The 22,738-nt window shown below is 44.0% G+C and overlaps 1 protein-coding gene across 1 annotated transcript; it reads right to left on the reverse strand.

The window, feature by feature from the left end:
* Positions 1 to 607: 607 nt before the first annotated feature.
* Positions 608 to 22,571, reverse strand: Cmas (cytidine monophosphate N-acetylneuraminic acid synthetase). Its single transcript, XM_050135293.1, has 8 exons — positions 22,254 to 22,571; positions 10,720 to 10,862; positions 10,414 to 10,569; positions 6,098 to 6,231; positions 4,572 to 4,666; positions 4,057 to 4,228; positions 3,040 to 3,193; positions 608 to 1,191 (listed from the first exon to the last, which is right to left on the reverse strand). The coding sequence occupies exons 1-8, from the start codon at positions 22,505 to 22,507 to the stop codon at positions 1,001 to 1,003; spliced, it is 1,299 nt and encodes a 432-aa protein (XP_049991250.1). The 5' UTR covers positions 22,508 to 22,571; the 3' UTR covers positions 608 to 1,000.
* Positions 22,572 to 22,738: the final 167 nt, after the last annotated feature.

Genomic DNA, 22,738 nt, shown 5'->3' on the forward strand with positions numbered 1-22,738 from the left:
AGGGGGTCAGTGACTTCAGATACAGTCCAAGGCTCTGGCTTACTGCAGGAACAGCCTGTGACTGAACCAGGACCCACCACACAGGCTAGGAAGTCAAGGGCAAGGAAATGATGATGAAGGTGTCTGTCTCTTCCTTCAACTCATGCCTGCCTTCTAGGGACAGACTCGGAACTGCTGCCTACATGCAGTGAGCATGAAGGACCTACTTCTAGTCAGTACTAATAGGAGTTTCTTTTTAATGGAGGCAAGAGTTGCAAATGTCCCGTAAGCAAAATTTCCTATTTATTAAGTGTCTACATTTATGACTCGTTCTTGGAATTCAATAGTGACAATCTGGGTTGGCCACAGGGTCACAGTGAAAACTGAGATTAGTATATGAAGGTAGCATTACTTCAGCCATGGCTGCCAATGGTTCATTCTACCTTCTCTAAATCAATACATGACAGGCAAAAAGACAAGAATGTATTTAGATGTCTGCATTTATGTGTGTGCATTCTCTGTGCATGGATACACAAAGTACTGTCCCCATGAATCGCTTGCTTCTGAGCCTGCATAACTGGTAAGTAAGAAAATGCCTAGGAAGTGTCCTCTAAGAACAAAAACTTCATTGAGCTTGTGAACTTTATTCATTAACATGGGGTGTGAATTGCCAGACACACTGCCTTAAAATAAATAAAACCTCAGCATCATTAAAACCACACAAACACAGTTTGACAGGATACAACACAAAGTTGATTGTTTATGCTTTCTGACTTGCATTTTCTAAGAGTCTGCGGAACACTAGATCAATCCCTCAGTAATCAATCACCTTGCACCAGAGGAAAGCAGACATAATTATCTTGTGAGTTCTGGAACAATGATTTGAGAAAAGTCTTTGAAAAGAGTCAGGTATCTCACACACCAGATCACGCGTCTGCGAATTACACCGTGGGATGTGATCAAAGCCAAAGCAAAGTGGCTGAAGGAGCCTACATCCCTGATTCCCACACGACACCGATCTCTACTTTTGGCATGAGTTATTAACCTTCTCTATCATGAGGAAAATGTGCTCGGCAAACTCCCGGATGGCCCCGCGGCCACCGCCGCATTTGCATATGTACCCCACAGCCTTCTGGGCCCCAGAGCAGGCATCAGCAGGAACGGCGCTGAGACCCGCTCTCTTCAGGCATTCTTCATCAGACACTTCATTGCCTGCAAGCGAGATGAACATCATTCATGTATGAAAGAGACACAGAATGTTCTAGCTAAATGATACAAATGACAACCCATAGGTGACAGGGACACCAACAATCCAACAGAACAAAACAACACCTGTAGGCATAAGTGAGAACAGGGCTTTCCTTGAGCAATTCAGAACAAGTTCTTACCAGCTATGGAGGGAGAGTGGAGTATATATTTCCTTTACCCAGTGTGTATTATAATTATCAGAAATTACACTTTTATTATGAGAGTTGTTGAGATGTAAACTTGAGCCTGCAATCCCGCTGCCTTCCCATGCTGAGGTCACAGGCATACTCCAACATGCCTGTTACAGCAGTAATACTGTCAAAAAATCTAACAAGATTATTTTTTATTTTATATATAGCAGTGTTTTGCCAGCATGTATGTCTGTATACCACATTCACGCAGGTCCTGTGGATGCCCGAAGAGGGCACTGGATCCTCTGGAACTGGGCTTAGCATTGAAAACCTGGGTCCTCAGAGAGAAGAGCCTGCACTCCTAACCTCTGAGCCATCTCTCTAGCCCTGGCATGTGTTTCTATGGGCCCATTCCAAACACTGCTCACATTCTGAGGTAAGATTCAGGAAGTATTCTAGGGTTGCTGTTGTCTGGTATAAGCCATACATATCCACAATAGGAACGTTTTCTTAAATGCAAACAAAGGACACCACCCAGCACGATTATCACTGCTCCTCTGTCTTCTGGAGTCTGCCTCTAGGCCTCTGCCTACATAGATGACACATTTCCCACACAATGTGAAACCTTCTGTTTATCTTTGGGTCTTTTTCTAATGTTTGTTTAATTTGTTGACTATGTAAAGTCAGTCATATGAGAGCTCCCTTGAGGCCTCACGGAGAATGGGCACAGCAGGGATCCTATGTATTGCATGGCTGCTGCTTCCTACAACAAACTACATTTTTCTCTATATTTGGTTCCAAAGCTATTCCAGCATCTCAAGACCACGGGCTCAGGCAACTGTGAGGCTGGTGTGGTCTGCCCGTATGTACTTCATGCATGATCTGTAGTTAGTGTGCACCTTAGCAACTAGTCTGTCTAAATACTTACCATGCTGGCATCACGGGGCTGCAGCTCTGCACACACAATATTTATGATTCCTTGCCTGCACTGTGGGGACCCGCTATGCACATCTGCTTAACAGTAACCTGAAAAGTCTCAGACATATCTGAACATGCCGATACACAGATGTCAGCACAGTGGTTAGCACCCACTGTGTGCAGGAGCTGCAGTCTTTGGCAATTTAGGCAGAGTCTTTATCTCCCCATCATTGGCACATTACCCCAATTTCTGTCTTAAAACTGGAACTTGTAAAAAACAAACAGTAAAACTTGTTCTGGTGTACTAGAAACTCCAGGTGCTCTGCTTCAGTTGCATGAATCTCTGTAGCAGCTCTAAGGCACTGTGTGCTCCCAACACCTCCAGCTTACTGATGGAGTACAGCAAGACTCCATGGCATGTGCTGGGAAAACTCACACTGTCATGGCAGCCTTCAGAATAGCTGCTTATTTATTTACTTATTTGTGTGTGTGTGTGGGGGGGGGGAGTAAGCATGTGCTGACCCTAACCCTGTAGAAATTAAAAGGGCAGGGCATTTTTCAAAGGTCAGCTCTCTCCTTCTACCACGGGTATCCTGGGATTGAACTCTGGTCACCTGATTTGGCAGTGATTGCCATTTCCCACTGGCCCAGACAATTCTAATACTCAGCTCTGCAGTTTAATGGACATCCATTTCCTACAGTCATTTGGGGACTTTCCCTTCTGGTTATTCTGACAGGATAAGCAGATCTGCAAATGACCCACCGAGATAGGCCACTTCTTTCCAGCACAGGCCCATCTCCTTCCTCCACTCATCCACGATGGCCAACTTGTCTGACACACTGACTTCCATTTTGCAGTCCAACTTTAAGGCAGAGAGTGTCTGCTTGGAGCAGGCCCTTTCTGAGATGAGTCTCACCTGGAAAGGAAGAGGGCCGTTAGAAGGGAGGAAATCAGATAGGCTGGATAAGAAATCAAGCTGAGAAGACTCAAGTCACAGATGAGTGGGCCAGTTAGGAAAATCACAGCAAAACAAAGCATGCTTGACTTCTAAAGCCCACTAAGGTGAGCTGTGCCAGGTTACACACAGCCTCTCCCTGAAAGTCAGCTGCTCAGAAGGAACGTCCACCTCATGCTGTAGAGTATCATATAGGGAAGATTTCTAGTGAACTGTAGTTATTTAACTTTCTCCCTTCCGAACTGTGGATTGAATCCAAGGTATCGTGCAAGCATGCGAGGCAATGTTTTATCACTGAGTTACATCTTCAAGGCCCTCTTCATGTTTTATCCTGAGACAAGGTCTTGCTGAGTTACATAGTCAGTTCCTCAATTCATGATTTGTTTGTTTGTTTGTTTTTTGTCTCAGCTTCCCAGTCCCTGAGTTTCAGGTCTGTGTCAGCAGGCCTGACTTAATCTTTGTTTTAAGAAATACAACTATACATTAAATGATTCTGAATGAACAATTTCATTCTCGTGCACAGGCCAGAGTTAGAAAGTCTACAAGGTGTCTGCCCTTTCTAGTTGTCAACGCGAATTAAGGAAATATATCTCATTCCAAGGTTCTAAGGAAAATGAAGAGATGTGTTTAGAGTATGATTAGATAGATTTTAACCAACTGGAAAATCCCCTTCATCTTTCCAGTGTCAGAGTTCTTTAAGCATACATCAAGCAGTACTTTGAAGACTTTATGTAATTAGCAAAACCTTAAATCTCTTAATTACTGGGATGTTTCTGACCTTGAATCACATCGAGTACGTACTGCTACATCCAGGGATCGCATACCTCAATGCCACTCTTCTTCAACAAACTTATGCCAATAGCATCTTTTACATCATAAGATATTATTTCTTTTTGGTCTCCTGATACATAAATGTGGCCATTGGTGAGACATCCATCAATATTGCAAACCAAAAGTTTTATCTCCTTCAGTTTCTCTTTTCCAAAATAGCCAAATCTAAAAGAAACCAAGACAGAACTTCTGAGTACACACGCGCACCCCTCGCGTTGGCCAAGGCAGCGACAGCAGCCCCCTGGTCACTCAGACATCACTCTTCCAATTTGCTTCACTGTGTACTTCACGGACAGCGAGAGAACTCACTGCTCAGCCAAACCATGCAGTGCACCTCATAGCTTACAATATAAGTCATTACTTATAAGTGTGGTTTATATGCACACTTCCCCATTCAAAGAAACCGAGTCCAAATACTATCTCAAACCAATGTCTTCAAGGTTAAACATGCTGAAAACAGCTCTGTGTTCCAGCCCACAGCTACCACAGGCTCTTTTCCTTCTTTTACCTCAAAACTCTTTGCTCTGCAATCGGCCAATCAATGTCCACGTCTATGTCCACACTATGCTCAGCTCGCATTTCATAATATGCCATTTTTCCACCCTAAAGACAATGGAGATGCTGTGAGTGTCCTGAGAGTCACTTATGTATATGCCGCGTAGATTTGGGGTGCATTATTGAGAAAACAGATAACCCAGTATATCAGCAACACACCCGCAGTGATTATTCTGAAAACAAAGTTCAAACCAAACACATGATTTTTCAGATTCTGTCTACCATGCCCGGTCCCTGTCCCCTTTAAAACAGACCTGTCTTAACTGAGATGGCAGAGACCCTCCCTCCAGCACTCTGACACAAGAGCTTTCTGAGGAGTCTGAGAGCAGCGGCTTCCTCTCCACAAATCTCACTCTCATCAAATAGCAGCGTGTGATTTTCAAGTCTTTGGTCAGGGCTGAGGTGGACACCTGCAACTACCGCTGCACAGACTGCCTCAGATCCCGGGGTGCACAGCGCATGTCAAGGCTGAGGCAGTGTCTTGGTACAGGGCAAGAGCATGACCGTTCCTCTGACCCTGTATCAGTGGGCAGCCAAGACACTTCCTCATTCCTGCTTCCCAGGCCTCTGACCCTAAAATAAGGGCCTAAATCTCAATAGGACTGTTTCTGTCTTGAATTACTTCATTTATAAAAATTTATTTCTATGTATATATAATGTTTTGTTTGCATTTGTCTCTACACCACATGCATACAGTGCCCAAGGAGGCCAGCAGAAGGTGTTGAATCTGCTAGAGCTGGAATTACAGATGGTTATGAGCTGCCATGTAGGTGCAGGGAATTGAACCTTGCTCCTCTGGAAGAGCAGCCAGTGCTCCTAACTTGGGTCAGCTCCTCATTATTTTATTTCAGAGCTCTGTAAGGTAGGATAGCGTGACCACGTTTCTCAGCAGCTGTGCAGATTGCTGGGGTAACCAGAGTGTTGTCCACAGCCCACACACGGTAAGAGTGCTTGGCAGCTATAATGAAAGTGAACTAATTTTCCGGTCTGTGATCTAAGAAGGAGAGACGCCAGTCCCCTCCTTTCAAAACAAAAACAGCGAGCACGTCCATGGGGCAATAGTCAAGGTGACACAGAAAGAGACATAGAATTTGGCCTTCCAGAAAACCAGGTCCATGCGCACTCAGAACCACTGAACTGGTTGTTTTCTGTTTTAAAGTAGTAAAAATGACTTAACCACACAGCCACAATCTAACTGTAACCTAATGTGGACCACAAACAACCTGCAAGGCTTAATGGGAACAGTAAGACACTGTCAGCCCTCAGCCCTTACACAGTTGTTATCTCGGCATTCAACGGAACAGACTCTGCAGGTGTCCACTGCCAATTCCGAATTCCGAGGATGACCTTGGGGTAAAGCTGCAGGACCAGGACAGATGATAACCCCGCCTTTCCTCTAGAGCTGGCACAGCCGCTTCTCTCCAGAACTCCCAGCACAACACAGAGGGTTGATGAGTTGTATAAAATGGATATACAAACCTGCAAGTAACCCATCTCTATCAAATGTCTTTTAGCAAAATAAAATGAGCCGTTCTCATATAATTCTCCATCCCAGTCTTGTCGACGAGGCCGTTTGGCTGGATTCAAGTTCAGGGGCTCAGTCACTTCACGAACTAAAAGCAAAAGCTACAGTAGTCTACATTACTTAGAATAGACACTGTTCACTCAGTAAAAGCACAAATAAAGACCCCCTCAGAATGCATACATCTGTATCTACATAAGCAAACGGTGCTACTTCTAAAGCAACAATTGCTAACATTCTAATAATTTGTATCCACTTGTAAATAGTTACTATCAGAAAAAGTATGTCATGAAAGAATTCAGAGTAATTCAGGTTGAGGGTATTAACAAAAGTACTGTGGTGTTGGGGGGTATGCAGGCAGCCTTCAAAGGGTTCCCAAAGGGGGTCTTGTCATAAAATATCATTCCATACTTGACCTCTTTAGTCTATTCCTCGGTATTTCCAGCTCCAGAAATACAGTGTGTGTGCATTCATCTAGCATGGTCAGAAAGTGTTTTCATAGAGCGACTGAGGAAACCTAAGGACTTTCCCATTCAATCACTGGCTGTAATCCAGACTGGCCTCAAACACCAGCCGGTTATGACCTTAAGCTTCTGATGCTCCTGGTTGTACTTCCTGAGTGATGGGACGACACGACAGGCATGTGCCAACATGCCCAGTATTAGCAATGCTGATCTGAGCTCAGGGCCTCGTGCATGCTAGGCCAATACTTTGCCAACTGACCTATACTCCTAGCCTATATCAAAGCTTTATTTATACCAGTGGAAATTTGTAAATGTTTTTATTTGGTGTTTAAAACATATGAACCACAAAAATAAATATTGATAATATAGATAATGAAAGCCCAGCAGTGTCAACATTAATCAGTACAATGGGTGGAACAGTGGAGCCTGGCTAGCAATATGGAGGTATCCTTCCCCCTCATTGCATTTCCCCAGATTCTGCATATGAAGATGTGTTTGGGGATACATGCATATGTATGTATATTTGGCAGTATATACTATGTGCATGTGTACATGTGCATGTTGCTGTCACTTCAGAATCCTTTACATTGGCATGAGAATGCTCCCATAACTAACCTCTACCCACTTCCCTCCCTAACCATGTTCTGGACCATCCAACTGGTGTCTGACAAAGTAGGAAAATCCAGCAAATATGTTTGAATAGCCAATGGAACACTTTACAAGCGCCTGGAGATGCAGACGAGGGAGCTCTCCCCTTCAGGGACCTTGCAACAGAAATGTAGACAGGCAGCTAAAAGTCCAGGAGACTCAACATGATGGGGCAGAACAAACCCTTCTCCCGGGAGACACTTTATAGAGTATAGGGGCAGGTGAGCAAGCTTACACTGGGCACAAGCAGAGGGAGTCTGCTGTGTGAAGACCTGAGGGAAGGTTCAGATTCATGGATGTGTACAGACTGTAAGGTACGGGGAACACACCTGTATCCCAATTCTTCCCGTTGCATGTCCTACATGGGGTGGGGGCAGATGGGCGGACTAGAGACTGGGCAAGAGTTTCATAGCAGCAGAGGGCTGTCGTCTCCTGTCCTACAGCCCTGTGTGATGGCGTCTCCTGTCCTACAGCCCTGTGTGATGGCTGGTGTCTCCTTGATGGAGGAAGGTCATTGGTTAATTAAATAAAGAAACTGCTTGCCCTGATAGGTTAAAACATAGGTGGGAGGAGTAAACAGAACAGAATGCTGGGAGGAAGAGGAAGTGAGCTCAGACTCGACAGCTCTGCTCTCTGGAGCAGAGACGCCAGGCTCCGCTCTCCCAGGCAGCTCCGACCCAGGATGGACGTAGGCTAGAATCTTCCTGGTAAGCACACCTTGGGGTGCTTACACAGATTATTATAAATGGGCTAGTCCAGGTGCGAGAGTTAGCCGAGAAGAGGCTGGATATAATGGGCAAGCAGTGCTTAAAAGAATACAGTTTGTGTGTTGTTATTTCGGGCATAAGCTAGCCAGGCGGCTGGGGTGCTGGGGACGCAGCCCTGCTGCTCTTATTTCAACATCTCCTGTCCTACAGCCCTGTGTGATGGCGTCTCCTGTCCTATAGCCAGCCCTGTGTGGTGGTGTCTCCTGTCCTCACAGCCCTGTGTGATGTCGTCTCCTGTCCTACAGCCCTGTGTGATGTGCTGTCTCCTACACTGTCTACAGTGGTTGACTGGGGGCCAATTGAAGCTACAAGACCTTCCCATAATTAGCACCATACTGAGCAGTGGACTGGGATTCCAGAGTGAGTCTAGTACAACTTCTCTCTGGACCACCATTATCAGCCCTTTATCTGTGTCTCAGAGATGGAGGTAAGTCTTCCCTGAGGGAAAATGTGGGTTCCAGTGTCTGTGGCAGGTGCACACCATGCCATGAGATGCCCAGAGACGCAGAAACAGGAAGGTCACATTCAAGAGGACAGGCAGTAGGAGAAATGACTCAGCGAAAAGAGCAAAAATGCTGAAATTTGCACCAAGAACTTTCCAGTAACTGCCATATGTATACTAAAGACGTAAAAGAAAGATCTTGAAAATGCATAAGCATGGAAATTTCAATAGGGAATGGAATTCCCCAAAACAAACTCAAATATGCAGACCAGAAATACAACAACAACAACAACAAAAACCCTGAAGTAATTCAATGATTAAAACTGGCTGAAGGGAGTTAACACCCTCAGGCCAGCTGGGATTGCTCAAAAGCAGGCAGAGAAATAGGGAGAGCAGAGCAGACTGGGAAACACAAACCGGAAACTACTCAAAACTAACAGAATGGATTCCAGACAGAGACAAAGAAAACACTGTAGAGCAAAGCAAGGCCAGTGTCTGGGACAGTTTCACTGCTGCCGGCAGGTTCCAGCCTACTGTGGGGGAACTAAGAAAACACTGCCACACAATGTGGGGAGAGAAGACACGGACTTTATGAGCAGCCCGAGGAAGACGACGTGCTACACTTGCAGAAATAACCATAGGATGGGGGCTGCAGTGCTGAGAGGAAAGTGCGGAAGACAGAAGACAGCATCTCCATGACAGCGCTTCAGGAGGAAACACTATCCTCTCATCTCAACATTCAGTAAGTATACGATATTGACAGAAACCGTGATCCTTAATTCACACTGAAGTGCAGAAGTGCAGTGTGTATTTTTCCTTCTGTTGGGTGTGTGCACAGGGCTATGATGGTCACACATGTAAGAGCACATGTGTGTGCATGTGGGGGGTGGTGTATAGGAGTGCAGGCCCACCCAACATTTGCCTTAGGCATTTTCCTACAGTTCTCTGCACTTCATGTTGTACAGCTGGGTCTGTCAATCAAACCCAGGGATGGCAGACTGATGATGCTAGCCAGCCAACTTTCCCAGGAATCCCCGTCTCTCTTTACAGGAGGCTGCCACACCCACCCATCTTTACACAGGATTTGGGGATAGGAATGCTGGGCCTCATATGCTGTGGCAAATGCTTTACTGGTCAAGTAATCTCCCTATACCCCTGCGATAGGTATTTTGACTTCTAAGAGACATTTCTGTTTAGCATGGTTAACACCTGCAGCCTGAGCGGTGCTAGGACCACCATGGTGGAGTGCACATCTACTCTAACAAGGACAGAAAGTGTCACAGAAAACGTGACTTACTGACTATACAACTGACACAGTTAGCAGCTATGCTTTTATAACCACGAAATGTAACATTGCCCAAGAATTACCAGCATGGTTTAGACACCATCCACCTGCAGCATTCTGCTTCCTGGGGGCTCCGAAGGGTCATGGTACATGAAAAGATGAAACAGCAGTGCCCAGCACTAACTCTGGCTTATGTGAGGCGCTTGCTCAAGCATTCCCCACTTCCTTAAGGTGGATGGCAATTGCTCCTGGATCTGTCATCTCTTTAACCTAAAAGACTGAGCTTATTCAACGGACTCTCACAGCACATCACCCTCAACACTTTGATGTCAGGATCATCCGTGCTGCACAAATTCAGTATGGAGGGTTGGTGTGGCTTGGTGTTCGTCTGACAGGCCAAGAACCAACACAAAAGGAGCTGATCTAAAACCTGACGAGTCTGCTTTGCCACTAACAGAAACAGCCAGGGTGTCTAAAGAGGCGGGGGCTGAGTTAGTCTGGTTTTTACCGTGTTGCTTTATAACAATGTCTAGACTGGAGTAACCTGCCACTGCCTCTGCGGCTGTGCACCGAACACTCTCACTGCTCCTTCGCTCTGCTTACTGCTAATGCTGCTACGTCACAACCCACAACAAAACCTGACTTTCAGTACAGTGAGCCCAGTTACCTCCTTTCTGAATTTCACTCCACCGAAACTGATGGCGCCTCACAACGGAGAAGACAGAGTCATAGCCTTCTTCTCGGATCATCTCTGCAACTTTCTGAAGGTCCGTGGGATGTAAACATGGAGACGTGGCTTGGATATTCCCCACAATGTCAACCTCTGGAGAAAAGCAAAGGCAAGCTGTTGCACCCACCCAGTCCCGGTCATCATGCGATACTGAGATCTTAAATGAGATGTTGACCCACGTCTTGTGTGATGGTAAACATGGCTACAGATCACATACAATGTAAATCTAGTAGTCAGACTCACCATTGTGATAATTAAGGAATTCTACAATGGCGTCTAGTGAGGTAGAGCTGTCTTTGGACGTTTCAGAACTTCTTCGATGAACCTGTGCCCCAAACTGTTTGGCCACATTTTCAATTTCATCATGGTCTGTTGAGACCCACACACTGTTTGGACAGTAAAAAGAAAGTTAAATATCCAAGTCACTAGAAGAGACTGCCAACAGTAAGACAGAGCTCTGCATTAATGCCCACAACCTGGTGCTGGAAAAGCTTTTGTGCAATTACAGCAATATTAATCTAGACATCATGGTCCACGCCTGGACCCTCAAGGCTCAGGAGCAGAGTGGGGGTAGAGGTGATGTTTCCAATATTCACACCAGCCAAAGTCACATAGGAAGACCCTGTTTCAAAAACCCACCAACAAAATAAAAAAAATTAAGATACAAAACAATGCCAAAATAAATGCAATACACCGTCATTTAGAGGGCTACAGATTATAATTCTATGAACTAAGAAAAAGTGAACTCAGCGTTTTGAAGATGGCCACAGAATAAGCAAGATAGCACCAGAAGTCAAATCTAAGGTGAGTTGAAGGTGATTCTACTTTATAGTGCCAATTTAAACACAAACTATCTTCCATACAAGACTAATACACATGTAGAAATAAACTTGACAGCTTAACTGTGATAGTTTTAAGCTTAGAAGAGAGTAGTGCACAGTGACCAGAAAATCCAACTTCATTTTTAAGACAGTGAGCAGTGGACTCCCGAGCAATAACCACTGATGATCTCGACCACGACTGTCTGGGTGGGGAATGTCTACCTGCAGTCACCACAGCACAGCTGCCTGTTTGATTCTGTAAGACCAAGACAGAAAGCAAAGTGCTTCTCTGTAGGGCAAACTCTACTCAAGTCCTGTTTCCGAGCCTTCACAAACTCCCATTCCTAAAAATGGGACATAAATATTACTCGAGTCACAGTGCTTTAATAATGATTGCACATAGATTTTTCGAGATTTGCAGACTGTCATGTGCATACAGTCTTTTCTTTCCTTCCCATTCATTGAGCACTAAGCAAGAGAAAAAGAGTATCCATGCCACATGTCCAAGGTCACCTAAGAAAGTAAGGAAAAATTCCCAACCTCTGGATTTCATTTATTAAGTCTAAACATTCCCTTCAGCATTTGTAGAAAGTGGATTTAAGGGCTGGGAGATGGTTCTGTAAGAGATTGGGTTTGCTATACAAACGTAAGGACTTGAGTTCAAATCAATAGCCCGTATGTTAAAACAGAGCCAGGTGTGGTTGCAAGGTGAAGAATAGAAAGAAGAGGGTGGCAATTGATGATCTCCAGGCTAGCTTCAACTCAGTGAGAGACCCTGTCTCGGGGAATAAGGTAGAGAATGATACCGCAGGACTCTCCTCTGGCTTCTGTGCACTGCCTTCCATGCATATAAATACCCCCCCCTACACACACACACCATAAAGGCACACAACTGAGGATTTAAATAAAAGGAGAAGTGTTGTGAGATATTTGATTACACTGTGTAAAGATATGTCACTGTGATTGGTTTAATAATCTCTATGTAATTGTTTGGGAGCTGGCTTGCGGGAGAGAAAAAGACGCATTCATTACACATGGTGCCCAATGTGGGTCTCCAGATGAAGTGTTTATCTATTATTCTTTATCAATAAAAACTCAGGCATCAGATATTGGGTTAAGAACCTGACTGATCAGAAAAGCAGGAACGAAGCAACCAATAACCTCCTCTCTCCTTCCTCAATCCAAAAAAGGGCTGAGACTCTAAGTTCCAGTCCTACTTTTCTGTGTCTCTCTATCTGTCCTCAGTTCTCCAAAATCTCTATGGTTAATTTTGGTCAGCTAGTAGCTTGTACTATCCTCTGATTCAAAGTAAACTGTATAGTCAGTCTTGGGGGGGGTGTCAAAATGTGATCAAAATATTTCACAAATGGTTGAGGGTATAGGGCCAGGAGGACAGAGAGGAAAATTAAGGCCACATGTGGCTAGTATAGCAATGAATTTATGGGGACATGATTTGTTACAGCAATGAAAACAGATTAACATTCCTCCAATCTCAGGAGTAAACCATAAAAGAAGTTATTATCAAGAACAGCCAGATTGTTCAGGTTGTACATAAGCAGGGAACAATAATAGTTGGTCTTTAAAAGGTAGCAACAGTCCTACCTTTAAAATGGTTAACTGATAAGCCTGTCTGGGAGAACTCTCAATATGTAGAAAGAGTTTTTTTTTTTAAAATATTGAAACTGCTGAACTTTTTCCAGATGATTCAGAATCAGCTTTGTTATTCATTCAATTACAAGAAATAATCAGAAACAGAAATGATATCTTGTATATATAGCACATATCAGATCTCATACTGGTCTAGAGGGACCTCTAGCACAAAGTAATGTTAAAACTGACAGTTATTGGTAGGGAATATGCAAACACCATATTAACAGTAAAGGTTTGAAGAAAAGTTTCTCTATCATGTAGCAAGAAGGCAAGGAAACAATAAGGGGATGTCTTACTTGTTCTCTCTGTAACCAAACTCCACTACCTGCAGGAAGTAACTCAAAGGTTACTCAAAAAAAAATGAAATTTTGCAAATAAATGAGTTTCATTTTGCAGAGATTAGAAAATGAAAATATATACACCATACCATAGATGCATATTCAGTATTTCAATGGGCAGCTGCGTTGAGTTCTGAAAAGGTTGGTTCTGTAATTATACACTTATTAGAAGTTTACGGCCATCACGGGGATATCTGTACAAATTAAGACTGACAATGCTCCAGCATATGTCTCTAGTAAAATGAAGGATTTTTGCATATTATAACATAAAGCATACTACAGGTATACCACACAATTCTACAGAGCAAGCAGTTATAGAAAGATCTAATCAAACTCTAGAAGATATTCTTAATAAAAAGGAAAGGGGTAATAAATACCCCAAGAGATAGACTGAACAATGCTTTATCAACTTTAAATTTTTAAAATGCTAATGAGAAAGGAATGACAGCTGTGAAGAGAAATTGAATAGTAGGAAAAATCCTGCTGAATTAAATCAGTCTGTATACTTTAAAGATGTGTTGACCTCAGAATGGAAACCAGAATATGTGTTACATTGCAGAAGAGATTTTGCTTTTGTTTCCACAGAAGAAAAGCTATGGATACCATCAAAATCGAAAGGATTAGATTTGAACAGAAGAGACCTCCTGATTAGAAGAGATAATAGTTCATCAAACAGCATGACCATTCAGTCTAAACTAACTTATAAGACTAACAAATGCCTTTCATTTGATCTGATATAAGCTGCCAAAAGGAGATTCCCCAAAGTTAGGGTTAGGCAGGGTTTTGTTTTTGTTTTTCTAAGAGAATAAAGACATCCAAGTAAGAAATCTGAAGACCACTGGAAAAATGAAATATCTGAAGAAAAAAAAAAAGCATGAATCATCCAGAGAAAATGTCCCAAGGAAAACAGTAAATGGCCTAATGATGCAGCCCATCTCCGTTAGAATAAAGTTTCATAAATCTTCCCAAATATTTATCTCTGTTCTTCTCTTTAGACATAAAAGGCGAATAGTCCTTTTGTAGTCCCTGTTCAATTAAAATTTAAAGCTAGCTTTGGGGTTGGGAATGTGGTTCTCCCCCTCTTTTAACCCAAGCATGTTTGTTAAAGGAAAGCCCAAAATGTCTTGTCTCATGTCAGAGAAGCCACCTGGTATGGGACAGAAGAAAAACTCCAATTAAGGAACTATTCTACTGCCACTAATCTTACAATCCTTTGGTTTTACTTTGACTCTTTAAAAATTACCTTAAGGTATAAATATGATCTCAAATTTTATAAGATATATATATGTATATATATACATTTAAATTTTCTGTCAAGATATTAATGGTCATATAGAGTACTAACTAATTCTAGAAAAAAGCTTCATCTAACTTCCTGTTTATGATTTAGGGTTTGAGTCTGAATCAGGTAACTAGGAATTAAGTTTGTATACTCCTAATGTACTTAACAAATTGTGGTTCTTTAACCTGAGATCTGCATATGACATTTAAAATGTTTAATTTTTCTGCAATGGGCCATCACCATTCCTAACAATGACCTTTGAAGTCTTCAAAAGGATGGTGGGAATCTCCACAAGGATGACTCGACCTGGATTGTGGTAACGCCACTAAGCTGGCAAACACCACCCAAAGATCAGCTTTGGATTGCAAACTGCTCAGGATTATTTCAAGATAACTAGCCAAGATGGTCCAGCCTCAAAGACTGCTCCAGCCAGGACTTGACCATTATCTCAATTTTCTCAGGGTCTCCTAAAGATGCAGTCACCTCCAGACAACAGAAACCAGTCCAGAAAACATGACACCCACGTTACCAAGAGGTGGGATGGATGTGTTTTGGTTGTTTGGTAGATTATGGATGTTTACTATTCTTTAGGTGGGTTGACTTAAGTTGTTAACGGTCATAGCCAAGGAGGAAATTAAGCAAAGAAGATTAGATTCAGGGATCTCATTCTGAAAAGAAAAGGAGGATATAGGAATAATAGGATAAAAGGTAGAATATAGGATCCACTTTTAAACCAAAAAAAAGGGTAACTATTAGTCTTTTACACTGGTATAAATTTTTGCATATTGATACAAATGTAAGGTTATTCTGCTATACTGTTATATATATTCTGTTATATATATTTCTATTCTCATTTAAAGTATTTTTGTATATTGATACAAATTTAAGGTTATTTTTGTTAAAATACACTATACATATGTTTATACTATTGTTTAAGGTATTGTATCTGTACACCTCAATTAACAATGTAATGTAAATTTCTAGTCCTTGAAAGTTATTATTAAAAATTATTTAGGATAATAAAGAAATGCAGGTTAGTTTTCAGTTACTTATAACAACCAAATTTGTAGTCATGTTAGGTATGTTTTCAAGGTCTGAGATGTATTTTAGATAGATAGGTGGTCCTTAAACACTTCAGAGACCTACAGAATATGGTATTTAAGATGTTTTAATAACATAAGGCTTTTCATGACTATGAGACACATTTGTCCCTGGCATCACCAGTGTACTTCAGAGAAAATGATGGGAATTGAAGAAACTCTATATGGAATTTATTTTTTTTGTGGCAAAGATTAGCACTGAGCAAAAAACTGCCCTTGCTTCAACTGCTGACAATATGCTGTCCAAACTTGACAAGCAGGGCACAAAAGGGACAGCTGAATTTTGCCACGATAAGGTAGGACAGTCCTTCAAAATTCTTGCTTCACAAAAAAAGTCTGTCAAAAATTATAGGCTTGTAGGCTGATGATGGATGCCCCAATGTGACAGAAGAATCTTGGGTGACTGGCTAGGCAGAAGACTCTGTAGTTTCTACAGCTTTAGAAGTTGTTTGTTCTGAATTTCCCCTTTACTCAGGTAATATTATATCTTTCTTGGGTCTTTGATGGGGTTGAAGGCTAAATGATTATAGTTTTACAGTTTTCCTTGTTATCAATTTTTTTTAAAAAAAATTACAAAAGAAAGAGGTAAAGTTTAAAAGACTGAGAAACATAAAAGCTTAAGTTGTTTTTCTAAGAAAATGTTTTGAGGTTTAAAAATATAGTTTTAGATTGGTAATACAAGTTATGATAAAAAGTGGTTTAGGTATAAAACTTTGGACTCATCAAGAAAAGAGAGATAATAGAGTATTTTCTCTGAAATAGCCAAATACAAATGACCTGGACATTGCAAATGAAATTCTTACCTGAAATTTGTCCTTATTGTATTTAGTTTCACTATGATAGAGTTAACCACACCTTTTTTACTTAGACAAAAAGGAGGAAATACTGCAAGATATTTGCTTACACTGTGTAAAGGTATGTCAGTGTGACTGGTTTAATGAAAGGTGAAACAGTCAACAGCTCGGCAGGAAATAGTGGCAGACTTCTGAACAGAGAGCTCTGAGAAAACGTAAGGGGGAGTTGCCCGCTGGATATAGAGGAAGCTGGGCATGCAGGAGGAGAAAGAAAAGTCACAAACTATGTGGCAGTGCAGAGATTGATAGAAATGGATTAATTTAAGTTATAAGAGCTAGTTAAAAACAAGCCAAAGCTAAGGCCGAATTTTCATAGTTAATAAGAAATCTTGTCATTGTTTGGGAGCTAGCTGGTGGGACAGAGAAAGATTTGCTACAGATAAAGTCAGTAAGCCCCCATTTCTTTCTCTCAAAAGAAGCCTGGTAACCAACTTGGCTACAGGCTAGTGGTCATGTCTCTGGCACTTACTCATGGTAGTTGATGCAAAGGAAAGGCACTCATGATTTTATTCTGCACTGTAAATAGTTTGGTGACAGATTATTTATTTACTTATTTATTTATTATTTTTGGCAACAGTATATAACCAAGTGAAACACCAATGAAGAAACTGCACTGGATTTTGAAAATGAAGGTGGAAGGGATGAACCAAATGAAAGCACGCATCTCCTGGCATTTAGTCTACAGCTGAAGAACAACTGAGCGATGATTCAATCAACTTGGAGGTTTTAGTGATCTTTTTCTAAATGTTTGCAAGATAAATTAAAAACAAAAAATGATCAATCTGTCGGCTTGTCTCCCTTTTATCTTTCTCTCATCCCTTTTTTCTTGAAATGTGTTTCTTGATCTGTTGTCCCAGGCACCACAGTGGACCCTGGGGTATGACAGCTAATGCAGGGCAGTCTCTTTGCTCAAACTCTCGGCCTTTCATTAGAGACGGGCCCATGCCATGCTGTAATTCCTGATAAACTGTCAGAGAGGCATGAGAACCAAGTAAGTAAGAATGCTCCTTCTAATGCAGTTCCTTCCCCACACCCTTTACAGTCCTTGTTGACTACCATGCACTCGACGGTGTTTGATGAATGAATGAAAGGTGGGTGGTTTCAGCGCAGCGGCAGCTCCAGCACAATGGTGGTGATGACTGTACGCATGCCTATGGCTAAAGACATTAACTATAAGTCACTGCCACAGAAAGAAGAGGGAAACTGCTGGCTTCTCAAGCACTGAAACAGAAGAGGTAACAAAGGACTGCACACTGGCGCAAAGCTTTGTGCACGTACTGTGTGACAGCAGCACTGGGGACAGGAACACAGCACATACACACACTTAACAGGGGTCCTCTAACTAAAGGGACCAGGCGGACAGGGCTCTCTTTGGTTGCGGGTATCAGGGAAATGGGCAAAAGTTAAAGATGAACAAGAATGACCAGACAGGCCAAAAACAACTCCAGGAGAGAAAATGTCAAGGTCCAAGTGAACGGCTTTAGTCTGGAAGGAGACACACTCTACCTAGCTCCATACACAGAGCATCAGCCATGGTACCTGTGCAGTTATTTTCAACCACATAGTGTCATTTCAGGGGTGATAACAGAGCCCAGGGCCCTCACAAATCTTAAGTTCTCAGGCTTACAAGTGAAACAAAAATGTATGTTGATTTTCACCGTGTTGTACAAGATTCAAAAGATCAACCTGCTCTCAGCTTTGCTCATACCACCGCCCATGCTTGGTTGAAAAATCAAGACTCTTCCAAAGATGAGAGGAATGGTTCTCTAGTGAACATGCTCACCCGCCTTTTGGGGAACTGCCAGCCATCTTAGCAGCAGAGTTTAGTAAAACCTGGAAAAGTTCTGTTAAACTCCATCATATACATGCCATCTTAGCAGCAGAGTTTAGTAACCTGGGAAAGTTCTGTTAAATTCCATCATAGGATATACATGCAGGCTGAGCCAAAGCAGGGCCTTGAACAAAATTCCCAGTCTCCTCTGGTCCTGAAAACCTCACAGAAGGCTGCGTTAAGTTTCTACCCGCTCCTTTGCAAAGAAAGACAAGTGAGAGCTGCAGGGAAGGGGATGCTCCAAAGCCCTCCAAGGGCCCCACAGAGCCAGTTCAATTCCAATCTATACATTTTAATTGAGGATCTAAGATACATAGGTCACCAGAATGAGCAGGGCCGTGTCTCCTCCTCACTGTTTATAATGTCCTACCGGTGGATGGCCACGTTTCTTCATGGACAGTGCACTGGCCACTTTTATAACACACAGACTCAGAACTGAGACATTACAGCAAAGGCCATCTGTCCTGAAAAACTGGCAATGCACAGTGTGTGGCCCCATCTAGAAAAAGTCTGCAGAAAGCTGAAAGACACATTAAAGACATGCTTCCACTAACTGTTTAAAGTCAAAGAGCTGTCAAGGCATTTTCAGGGTTACTAATTCTCAGTTTATAAGCAAGGGAACCATGGCCCAAGGGAAGTAACAGATTGTTCTATAGGAGGTAGGAAAATATATATACAAGGAAAACTCAGTGTTACACCAGGGCTGAGCACACATTATCTCCCTTAATCCTCAAGGAACCTCTCTCTCAGATATATATTCAAGTACATCCTGTAGGGGAAATGTTGGGGTACAGAAAGGCTATGGTATCATGGTTACCACTGTGGTCTGCACCACCCCACCCCACACTGCTGGCCCCAAACTGGGGCACACGGCAAATACAGGACTACTGGTCAGAGCGGTCAGCAGAGACTGATGGAAGCAGTACTGGTCTATTGCCTTCTATTACCCAAGTCAGCCTGGCAGGTCCCTAGAGGCTGCCCAGAGGCAGCTCAAAGGAACACAAGTCACCATCCAGACCAGCAACGCCTCACATCCTACATGCAAAGAGGACTATATCCTACACGAATGGAAGACCATGTCGTATAGAGATGGAGGACTGCTACAGAGAAGCTGATTCTTCTGAAACTGATCACTCTTAATGGGAGCTGTGCTGTTTTCTCACTTTATGGATGCAGTGTGCAGGGGCTGGGGCACACAAATGCCTCAGTGTCTGCAGGAGTCTGTTCTCTCCTTCCACTGTGAAGATTCATTCTGTAAGGGAGGATTTTAAGGTTTATGAGCCCATCACGATCTCGCTGGAGCAAACAGTCCATTCTACTAAAAGTATTGCATCTTCTCAGGTGAGTAGGTTACAAGGGGGCCAAACTTAGGAATGTGGCCTTAACTGCCAGAGACTATGGTCATGTGTGCAGAGGCTGGTGGTTCTCATGACACTCTGCTTGACATCAGAAAGGGACAGCCTGTCCAGAAACAAGGAATTGAAGATTCTTGTGGCAGAGCATACCACCCCCGGGCACTCCTTTAGGGTCATTACAATAGGGATATCTTCCGACACCACACATATGCCTGTGTTTTGCTTCTCAGCTGTGGTGGTTACAGTGAAAAGAGAACTGGAGGGAAGATTTGTTCTGTCCCACTTTCTGAGGTCGAACACTGTGGCCTGTGCTAAGGCAGAGTATCATGGTGGAGAGGGCTCCGTGAAGCAGAGAGACACGACCCATGGCGGCCAGGAAGTTCGGAGACAGAGAAGGACCTGGACTACATGGTTCCTGGCACACACTAGCAGGTGCGTTTTTCAGTGTTTGTCTTACTTTATTCCCCAAAGAATTAACGCTAAGGACAGCCTTGCCTGCAAAGGAACCTGTCAAAGACCAGCATCACCACATCAACTCCTATCTGTCACCTTTCTTCAGGTTTACAAAGACCAGGAATGCCTGCTGATGACTGCTGACATCTGCATGTCAAAGCATCCAGGGAATCGACAGGCAGGAACATGCACCACCATCCAGTGCCCACTTGACCAGAGCTAAAGGCAGACTCCTCAGAAGCCCTGCATGAGCTTTCTAGTGCCACCTCCAGAGAGACGGAACAGGGATGACAATCTGCCATCTTCCACCTGCTGGCCTGTGGTCAATAAGTCTTTCTTTTCCTGCCAGTGTCTGTGGCTGCTGGTGGCTCTAGAGCAGGCAAGCAGGGCTGCATCTGTCATGATCCCATTTAGACTGGCTCCAGCTGGCTCAGGACAGAGCAGGACCCGTCACACAGTAGGTAGACAGCGTTTGCTGAATACAAGATCTGTTGTCCTTAAGCCTAATTACTGTACTTAAAAGACTCACCCTCTTTTGTATGTGTATGTACGTGTTTGTGTGGGTGCAGGTATGAGTGCCACAGTATGTGTGGAGGTCACAGGGCAACCTCAGGGATTGGTCCCCACCCTTCACCTTGAGACAGGATCTCTTCTGTTCTTCCCTGGATACACAGGCTGGCTGGCCCACAAGTTCCCAGATGCCCTTTCTCCACCTCCTGCCTTGCTGTAATTAGATGCACGCAAAGTCCCTACCTGGGTTTTACGTGGATTCAGGGAATTAAACTCAAGTTTCTCAAAAGCTTGCAAGGCAAGCCCTCTACCCACTGGGCCCATCCCCTTCATCAATTCCACTCTCTTGCTCAGAGACTGTGTATGTGTGGATATCTGCATGTGAGGGGAAGGGCCGGAGATCCGAAAGGGGTATCGGATCTCCTGGCACTGAAGTTTCAGGCAGCTGTGAGCTACCCAACAATGGTGCTGGGAGCTGAACTTGGGTCCTCTGGAAGAACAGAGCATGTCCTCCAGTGCCGGGCCATTTTCCCAATTCTGCCATTACCCTTTATGAGTCCACTTTAAAAGTCATTTCCTGACGTGTGACCTGAATCATAAACAATAACTTTGTTCTCAATCTGTCAACATGACTTTGATCTCTCTTCCCTTGCATGAATGTAAGATTTTACTTTCCCACTGTGGCCTATACACACTCTCACTTCTCTGCAGTCTGTATTCTGAGAGGGTTAAAAACACAAAAACCAAAACCAAACCTGACCTCCATATGGGATAAAACTGTGCACAGGCCATCTTGCTATTTCTTGAGTACAGCAAAAAGTGGGGCTATAAAAATGTTTATCAAACTGAACCAAATCCCCAGTACTCCCCTATCTCTGCTTTGCACACTTCCTATTACATGTTATTTTCAGAATGCCAGCCCTATTTGCTTGGCTCCACCAAGAGCTTCCTTTGGGTTTAAACACACAGAAAATTAATAAATGTATACCTTCTGCTATCTCAGTTTTAAACGAAGTTGGTAGGATGAAAAATCTGCCTATGTAATATGGAGAATTAATAGTCTTCAGAATCAATCATCTTAAAATCCAAACCATTAGAAGGCAGCAATAAATAAAAGCACAATTAGGCTGCTGCTAGCATGTGCGTTTAAATTTATTTTTGGCAAAGGATTTTATCTTCCTCCTTTGATGAATGAACTTGTAACTCCTGATCAATCTGGTAGAAGCCAAAATGATGCAGAAATAAAACGGCCGTTAGTGAGGCCAAAGTTCAAGAGGTAGGTGAAAGCCATTCACACCCATGAAACAGTCATACCTCGTACACACGTAGGAAGCTTCCCGCATAGTGCTGACTCACAGCCTCACAGCTAGAGTATTTTTTTTTTCAAAGGTGGGGGAAGACTCTCCAGGCTGTCAAGCCCCAACTCTGGACTCCATTCATGCATCTGCTGCCTCCCCGGCCTTGCAGCGCCCGACAGTCAGCGCAGCCCAGAGGTGACAGGTGCCCATCAGCCGGGGCCGTCCAGGGTCAGGCCTGGGGACCCCGACCCCCGACCCCCGGACCCCGCTCCCGCACATGCGCACCTCTGGAAGACCCCCGCATCCAGGGCGGCGCGCAGGACCCAGCCAATGAGCGGAACCCCCGCCAGGCGCTTGATGTTCTTCAGCGGGATGCCTTTGCTGCCGCCGCGGGCCAGCACTAGAGCCGCCAGATGCGGCGGCTTCTCCAGGCCGCGCCCCGCGCCCCGGCTGCGCTGCAGCTTCGGGGGCCGGCCCCGGGACGGCCGTCCACGCGGGGCGGGCACCGACGTGGCGGCCCCCTTCTCCAGCGCGTCCATCTTCCTCCCACGCCGCCGCCCCAACGGCTCCACATCCGGGAGCTCGGCACCGCCGACTCCACTCGGTACCGCCCGCCTGCTGTGGCAGCTGAAGGCCCCGCCCACGGCCCGCCCCGCCCCTGGGGCACGCCGGGAGTTGCAGTCCGCTGCGCTGTGCCCTCGCCCCGGGGTTGGACCGCCTAGGCAGGCTCAGAGAAAGGGAGAGGCTAGCTGAGCCCTCTCCCAGGTGCT

Source organism: Alexandromys fortis, unplaced genomic scaffold (genome assembly GCF_014885135.2).
Source record: "Alexandromys fortis isolate MF-2015 unplaced genomic scaffold, M_Fortis_MF-2015_v1.1 scaffold_21, whole genome shotgun sequence".
Classification (NCBI taxonomy): Eukaryota; Metazoa; Chordata; class Mammalia; order Rodentia; family Cricetidae; genus Alexandromys; species Alexandromys fortis.

What these genes read in the sequence shown, in the direction of transcription:
- Cmas (XM_050135293.1), bottom strand. Translation starts at nt 22,507, where the DNA reads ATGGACGCGCTGGAGAAGGGGGCCGCCACGTCGGTGCCCGCCCCGCGT. An exon ending in GAGTGAAATTCAGAAAGGAG is followed by an intron (nt 6,232 to 10,413) that starts GTAACTGGGCTC and finishes TTTTGCTTTTAG; the next exon opens with TTCGTGAAGTGACTGAGCCC. An exon ending in TAGAGATGGGTTACTTGCAG is followed by an intron (nt 4,667 to 6,097) that starts GTTTGTATATCC and finishes CATTGTCTTTAG; the next exon opens with GGTGGAAAAATGGCATATTA.